Source organism: Sceloporus occidentalis, unplaced genomic scaffold (genome assembly GCF_023333645.1).
Source record: "Sceloporus occidentalis isolate IW3139 unplaced genomic scaffold, rSceOcc1.0.p SCAF_10, whole genome shotgun sequence".
Classification (NCBI taxonomy): Eukaryota; Metazoa; Chordata; class Lepidosauria; order Squamata; family Phrynosomatidae; genus Sceloporus; species Sceloporus occidentalis.
In genome coordinates, this window is record NW_028316990.1 from 31311340 (window position 1) to 31319935 (window position 8596).

Genomic DNA, 8596 nt, shown 5'->3' on the forward strand with positions numbered 1-8596 from the left:
ATAAGGACATGCTGATGCTTTTAAAGACCACTTCACAGTTTTTCCCCCAAATGCACCCAGGGATGACTTTATTTTTTCCCCACCAGACAAGGCACCTGAAAAAGAAAAGAGGCAGGAAAAGAAAGCATCGGCCTGAACTGGAACAGCATCCAAATTCATCTTCGCATCAGTCTTCAGCCATACTTGCAATGCCTCTCTCTATGCCTCTTTGCGTGCCAGCCTAAGCTGTCCCCGTTCGACCACATCATCCCATTTATCTGCTTAATGCTCTATTGAACAATCAGTGTGAATTCATCACTTTTCCAAGCATTCACCCCACCATCTCCTTAACCATCATTTCAATCAGCCCCGTGCCCGCAAAAATAAATGCCCAATCCTTGCGCCTCCCTGCCGAGAGCCATTGGCGCAAAACGTTTCATGGGAAAGCAGTAAGTTAGAAATATCGTCCTTCCATCGCCTGGCGATAATATGAAAACCAAGAACGTCTCAAGGGTGTCTGATTTCGTTCTGCCTCCCCCCATCTCTCTCCCCAAAAGCAAATTACTTAATTTGCTAGAAAGACTGTAGCCTTGAAACGTTTGGCGAAAGGCAGCTAGCTATTTAGAACAGCCTTTTCTTCAGAAACATGACAACTAGAACCTTAATTTTTAGGGGAAGGGCTGTCAGGCCATAGTAGAGCACCTGCTTTGCATGCTGGAGGTCCCATGTTCATCGCCACGTTTGCTATGTATGGCTGGGAAAAGACTTCCACACTCTTGCATAAGTCTCCTTTTTGTCAAGGTGTTGTGGTTGTTGTCCTCAGTTCAGGTGGCATGGAAGGGGATTCATGTAGGTGGCCCTATGCTCCTCTTCCTGGCCATTTGGGTGCTATGAGAGTCTTAAAGCCCAGGGAATCGTCACTTTTTTCTTCCTTTCTCCTGTACTTTTGCACTTTGAACTCACTTTGCAACGAAGTACAATAACACCCCAAATCCACCAAACGGTGATGCCTTGATGGTCAACCGAAATGCTAAGATACACGCTGCAAGCTTTCGAAGCTCAGCTGGCTTCTTCATCAGGCAAAAGGTGTCAAAAAAAGAAGCCAGCTGAGCTTGGAAAGCTTGCAACATGTATATGAACATCTTGGCTGGCCCAATAAAGGTTTCACTGTTTGGGGTGTTATTGTACTTCGCTGCAAACTGAGTTTGAAGTGCAAGAGAAGAGGGAGCAGAATCTGGCCTTTCCCAGTAGGCTGAGGCTAAAGCAAACTGCGGCAGCATCCCCTAGCTTGTGTCTCCTTCTTCATTGCTAACTTTTGCCATGTTAACCACACTCCGATGTTGCTTGGGCACACATTTCCAAGAAATCTTGGAAGGCACGGATCTAGTCTGAATCTGCTGGTGTGCAAAGGGGAAGACAACAAACCATAAACAACTTGTCGCATTGCTTTGTCCATTGTCACATCAAATGAGCGTAGCCACAAGGCCTTGGGTGGTGCGCTGGTAAATGAAATCTCCGAGGAGATTGAAAGCATTGGGGGCTCTTGAGGGCACAGCCATTGGTTGCTCTGAGATCCGATTCAATGCTGACTGGGGCGGACAAGCTTTGTTTTCTGGGAAGCAGCCCCTCTATCGCTTTCCTTTGAGGCTGTTATGACTTATTTACTGCCATAAATCTCCTCTCAAAGACACATATGCAGAGGGAATGTTTCTGGGGACTCTTGCTTAGAGATTCTTGGTGTATGCCCATGTGCTTGGATGGGATGCCATGTTAGAACTAGGACGTTTATGGGTACGAGGGAAATCTCATGGACCCCTTTGTTGCTGTTGTTGCTGTGTGCCGTCGAGTCATTTCCGACTTATGGTGACCCTATCATGGGCTCTTCTTGGCAAGTTTCTTCCGAGGAGAGTTGCCTTTGCCATCCTCTGAGGTTGAGAAAGTGTGACTTGTCCAAGATCACCCAGCGGTTTCCATGGCTCAGCTGGGATTCAAACCCTGGCCCCCAGCATCACAGTCTGATGCGCAAAGCATCACACCACACTACAGCAATGCACCTGAAACATTAACCTTCCAGTTGTTTTGGGCTTCCAATCCCAGAAGCCCCAGCTAGCATGGCCAATGGTCATGGATCCTGAAGTCCAAAACATTTGAAATGCCAATGGTTGAGAACCGTTGCCTTACAGAACTACACTAGGGATGCCTCTGCACTGTAGAAATAATGCAGTTTGACACCACTTTAAGTGCTGCAACTCCATTGTATGGAATTGTGGAATTGGTAGTTTTACATCGACTTTAGCCTTCTCTACCAAAGAGCGCTGGTGCATCACAAAACTACAAATCCCAAGTAAGCATGCTTAGGATAGAGTTCAGGCAGCCTTTATTATTCCTCAATGACAATTGCTAATAATTCTTATTGCTTGATCAGTTAGTATATTTCTGATTCTCACTGATAACTCCTGCGTCGGCTCTACTACAGGGACATCCAGTTTTGCCAGATCATCTTCACCTAGCTTTACTGGGAGCTTTAGTTTTCCAATGCAGAGACCACTTTCAACAAAGCCTCTGACAAAGGCGTTCCCTCCAACCGTCCCAGTTTGGCAATGAAAGTCCCACTTTCCCAGCTGCTTTTAAAACTCCATTTCCGTTTGGCTTTCGATAATGTCAAACTTTGCACATTTCTTTGCATGCGAAGGACTTAGGATTCCTTCAATGATATATGAAAGTGGGGGGGGGGACCTGAGATCCATCCAACCAGACCTAAAGATCTTTCAGTCCTTGCATATTAAGTCATGTTTGGGATGCTGAATCAGTGCAGCTCGTTCATTTTTCTGATTTCTATTCATACATACTATACATACACACGCAAATATATATATGGCAGACACGTATAACGTGGTCGTTTCCATGCTGAGAATAGTCATGCCTTATGGAATCGGAAAGATGTCATTTCCAGCTAGTGTTTGCAATAGACAGAAAGCATTAAAGGTTTGAAATGTAAATGGGGAACAGACGCTAGTCTATGCATGGCAAATAAAAGGTTTAATGTTGCCATCTGCTGGACAATTGACATTTGTATATAAGATTTGATCATTCCTCTTTCCATTGTTTTATAATAGGAAGGTAATCTTCCTTCGTATGTATTTACATATGAGAAATCTATATAGATTACATATGCGTCCTCATAAATCTGCTTAATATTGTTGGAAGGATACATAGTAGGTGTGGAACGTACTAATGTCATGTAATTAATAAGACGAGCAAGAAAATAATGAAGGGTAATGAAGACAAGAACTGGGGATAGAAAAGGTTTGCGACAAATAAGAAGAAAGTCGGAATGGGAGAATATTTGTATGCAAGTTTACCTAAGAAGAAAAGGATTTTGTGAAGGATTGAAACGATACTAATGTTATATATTCTTTTTTTTTAATTATACTTGGCCACGTCACCCGAAAAACCCACAAAAAACTATGGATGCCAGCCATGAAAGCCTTCGACTTCACAATGGCTTATATGATTCTAACTTTTGTGCCGAGTAACCGAGTTGTATATCTTTGCAATTTGGGATCTTTCCCAGTTCTTTCCTAGCTGCCCTTAATCTTCATCTTCTTCTGGTGCTAAACTCCGCCGCCGAGTTTGGATCTTCCCCTTTAAAATCCCACCTCTTTGATAGAGAAGCAGGAATCCCAGGTGGCCTTTTTGTGTTGCGTTTCCACCTTGCTTTCCTTGCAGAGAGAGGCAAGGAGGGCGGGCCTGGCTTTTTGCTGGAGCCCAGGTGGTTTATAAGTCAGCCTTCTTGGACACTTGGCAGGAAGAGGAACAAGGAAGGAGAAAGTGAGTCCAGTAGCAAGATCCAAAAGGAAAACAATAGGAGAAAGTGCTGCCAGGTAAGGTCTCTACAAAGAAACCCACCTTGGGAAGGTTTGTAAATTCCTCTTTTTAAAAATTGGTTTTTCTTGTTATTTATCCAAGTAGCAGCTGCTTCTTTGAATTCTGCCTCTGTCCCTTGGAGAAAGCAACTTCCTCATTAGTTCTTTTGGTCTTTCGGGCTCTATGGCCATGTTCTAGAGAAGAGTTTATTCTTGATGCTTTGCCAGCATCTGTGGCTGGCATCTTCAGAGAAAGGAAACACAGACAGGCAGTCAGTTGGGCACAAGGGCTGTGACAACAGCTTGAGCCCCAGCCTTTTAGTATAATACTAAAATGTTGGTTTTGGGCATAGCTGTGTGCATATCGCAAAATAATATCCTCTGGGAAATGAGTCTGTCTCCAAAAGAACAAACTTTGCTGAAAGCAGAATATACATTGCCTTCACTTTGTAACAGCTTAGAAGCCTAAGACACATCTGTATTAGTTGGCAGGTGCAAGGATCATAGAATCACGGAGTTGGAAGAGACCCCAAGGGTCATCCAGTCCAACCCCATTCTGCCATGCAGGAACTCTTAATCAAAGCATACTTGACAGATGGCCATCCAGCCTCTCTTTAAAGACCTTCAGGGAAGGATACTCCACTGCTCTCCAAAGGAGTGTGTCCCACTGTTGAACAGCCCTTACTGTCAGGAAGTTCCTCCTAATGTTGAGCTGGAATCTCTTTTCCTGGAGCTTGCATCCATTGCTCCGGGTCCTAGTCTCTGGAGCAGCAGAAAACAAGCTTGCTCCCTCCTCAATATGACATCCAAGTATTTAAACAGGGCTGTCATATCACCCCTTAACCTTCTCTTCTCCAGGCTAAACATCCCCAGCTCCCTAAGGCGTTCCTCATAGGGCTTCATGGTTTCCAGACCCTTCACCATTTTGGTGGTCCTCCTTTGGACACATGGCTCCAGTTTCTCAATGTCCTTTTTGAATCGTGGTGCCCAGAACTGGACACAGTATTCCAGGTGGGGCCTGACCAGAGCAGAATATGGTGGCACTATGACTTCCCTTGATCTAGACACTATACTTCTATTGATGCAGCCTAAAATTGCATTGGCCTTGTTAGCTGCCGCATCGCACTGTTAACTCATGTTCAACTTGTGGTCTACTTGGACCCTTTCTGATTATTATTATTATTATTATTATTTTCTTATATCCCGCCTTTCTCCCAAGATAGGGATATTGTGACAACCAGTCCTTTCTATATGCATTTCATTCTGATGCCATCCCACTTGCCCCCATGTTAATGCATTTATGCCTATGTCTTGCATATTCCACTCTCTTGGATGCATCTACATAGTAGAAATAATGCAGTTTGACACCACTTTAAGTAGTATAGCTCCATCCTATGGAATCCTAGGATTTTACAAGGTCTTTAGCCTTCTCTACCAAAGAGTGCGGGTGCCTCGCAAACCTACAAATCCCAGGATTCTGTAGGATGGATCCATGGCAATTAAAGTGGTGTCACACGGCATTATTTCTACAGTGTAGTGGTAACCTTGTTGCGCTTAAGTGAGGTTTAATCCATGAAAGGCAATGCTAAAATAAATTGTTGAGTCTTAAAGGTGGGAGAGCTTGAAGACTGGGAAGGAGGTATAGAATAGAGTATTGCAGAAGCAGCTATGGCTGGCTGTAATAATAAATAATAAAATGTCATTATTATATTAATCATCGTTTGGTATTTTAACGTTGTCTTAATGTTGTAAGCCGCCACGATCCAATTGGAGAGGCGGGATATAAACTCATTCAGTTTTGAGGGTTGACAAAATTGTACGGCGCAGATCATTGGCCCTTTTGTTAACTCCAGTTTCACAATGTATTTATCTTCCCTTTCCTCTCTTTGCAGATACAAGAGCTCAAGGAAAATGGCTACTCCAAGCAAAGATTTTGGCCAAGAGCTAAGTGACCAGGTCAATGATGTCCTGAGTCGACTGGCAAGCAAGGAGATGTTTCAGTCCACTTGGGACATTGTGGCATTTGCCATTTTCTTTACCTTCATTGGTAAGTTAGGGTCCAGGAACAAGGTTGGCTCTTAGAAGAGTCCTTGTTTCTGTGCCATCGGCAGCTAAGGATGCTGATCTCTATATTCATACATGCTTTTGTCCGTTTCAATAGATGAACGTGGACTCCAGATATTCTGGGCCAGAAAATGCAAAGGACCCCATTCCATCATGAATTGAAAAACAAAAACATAAGCCTGACACCAGGAAACTAAAGAATTAAATGAAGCAATGAAGGAAGAAACTAAATGCACTCGTCTCCCATTTGCAGCTTTGAGTTTTGCGGGTTTTATTGATATGCTCTCCTTCCAGGAATCTCTAGATCCTCCAAAGAAATTCTGCTGGAAGTTGACCATAAAGTTGCACTGGAGGACCTAAAGATTCCTAGAGAAAACACTTCTCTAGGCATTTGTAGGCCCTCCAACATGCTTCTATGGTCAAATTCTGGTAAATGTTGACCACAGAGTTCTGCCGGAGGACCTAGATATTCCTAGAGAGGTGTTATCTCAGGTTAGTACAGCGCTGTCTAAATTTACAGCTCTGTATAAATAAAACTTAATAATAATGTTTATTCCTTTGCATTTCCCCCACTTTTACAGGGGTCTTCTGTCCCCAACCCCAGCAAATGTGGAGGAAGAAATGCAATTGTTTTCTGAAACCAAACAGGTTCTAAATTTAGTCAGTGGCTGGATGGGTAAACACCTGGGAAGTCCATATAGGCCTTCTTTGAATAACACTTAAGATGTTTAATTATTTTTCTTCTCTCACTTTTGAATAGTACTCCAAAAACCAAAGACAAAGAATTATTCTTTCTAGTAGGATCTGCCCAAGTTCCAGTAGGTAACATACTCAAGAACTGATGCATCTGTTTGATTCTCTTTGCCAGGCATGGTTCTCCTGATGGCCCTTCTGGTTCTTATCCGCTGCTTTTGCTGCTGCTGCGACTGCGACTCTCCTCGATCAAAGTACAACAAGGTAAAAACCTTCTGGTGTATTGGTATAACTGATCGCCTTGTAGGTTGAAGATCTGGGTTCAGGCTCCTCCAGTTTAGCATTGGAAACAGCATTTAATACAAACAATGGGTAAACCACATTGCGTATTCTTGCAATTGAGTTTTTCAGAAAGATGTGCGTCATCCAGCCGTGTGCAGAATGGTGCTACGGCAGCCCTTTCTGTTTGAGGCGAAATAGCTCATCCAACTTAAGAAAATAACTAGAGCTTTTGTGGGTTTTTCAGGCGATGTGGCCATGTTCTAGAAGAGTTTATTCCTGACGTTTCGCTGCCATATGCAGAGAATACCCCACTCTTCCATGCCAGCATTCTCTGAAGATGCCAGCCACAGATGCTGGCGAAACGTCAGGAATAAACTCTTCTAGAACATGGCCACATCGCACGAAAAACCCAAAAAACTATGGATGCCGGCCATGAAAGCCTTCGACTCCACATTAAAAAGAAGTGTCATGACATACTGAAATGTTGAACACGAGGCTCTAGGTAAGCCAGCATAGGATTCTTTAGTTAAGAGCAGATCAAAAGGAACTGCTGGATCTCATGGACAGAAATAACATTTCTCCAGCACAAACATATGAACCTGTCACACTCTAGATGTTGCTGGACTCTAGCTTGTCTGTCCAGAGCTAATGGGAGTTGTAGTCCATCCCTGCCTCAGCAGTTTGCTTAATAGATATGTACTCTCCCTGAAGCTCTTAAGTAATTGTTTGTGTACACAGGTTCCCAGAAGAAAAGTCGGCATCGATAACAAGGGCATGGAGCCCTAGTCTTGCTGTGACAAGTTACCTATGCAAACACGATCAAGTGCCTCTGCTCTATTGATTTTTCTCTTCTGCATTTTGACTGATTGTAAATCGGATCTCACCAAAGAGGGAACATTGGACAGGTGAGCCTCCACTGACTTTGGTGTTCAGACTGTGATCATTCCTAACCTCTTCCTCTGGACTATAAACCCAGAGGAAACAGTCAAGAGTCAGACACATTCACCCATGAGCCTTTTATCAGATGCTTCGGATCACTGCTGTTACAATAACTGTACAAGCTAAAAAGGCGGCAGACCCCTCATCTCGCTCATTACCTTACTTCTCCTCTACCACTTGGCAATGTACATTTTTGTTTCTTTAAGAATAGAGAGGTCAGTGTCAGCTTCTCTGATATTCTTATTCACTGCTGTGAGACTACAGCAGGGAAATTATACAGCTCAACAAATGCTGTTGGGAATGGATCACCAATCTTCCCTTGGTTCTGCCTGGAAGTGGAATAGATCTGTTCTTGCCTTTTGGCCCCACTGCTCTTTTCCCCCCTTTCTGTAACCATGAATTTTTCCGCCAACTTCCACACAATTGAAAAAGGGCAATCTTGACTATGAAAGCTTATAGCACCACAAATTCATGTTCTTCATTTTAAGGGGCCGTGAATTTTCTTCTTCATTTGCTGTAAAAATGTTGTCTGGATCATAATAGTTGTGAATTTTTTGTTTCTCAAGGTAATTACTTGACGTTTATGTTGAATAAACTGCTGTTATGGGAAAGCAGCAAGATCCTTTGAATATTTCATAGACACAAAGGCGGGGTGTGGAGAAAAAATTTGATTCTTTTACACTTGGGAGACAAAATAAAGTAGGCAAACATATACTTGCTCATTCATACAGTGTGGAAAGTAGTCTTCAATGTCATCTACATACAGAATTTGA

General features: G+C 43.2%; 1 protein-coding gene across 1 annotated transcript; it reads left to right on the forward strand.

Moving 5' to 3' along the window:
- Nucleotides 1–3697: 3697 nt before the first annotated feature.
- SMIM22 (small integral membrane protein 22) lies at nt 3698–8381 on the forward strand. The gene is made up of 4 exons (XM_089540964.1): nt 3698–3863; nt 5738–5892; nt 6778–6866; nt 7623–8381. Exons 2-4 carry the CDS (start codon nt 5757–5759, stop codon nt 7668–7670), a joined length of 273 nt encoding a protein of 90 aa, XP_089397090.1. The 5' UTR covers nt 3698–3863; nt 5738–5756; the 3' UTR covers nt 7671–8381.
- The last annotated feature ends 215 nt before the right edge of the window (nt 8382–8596 follow it).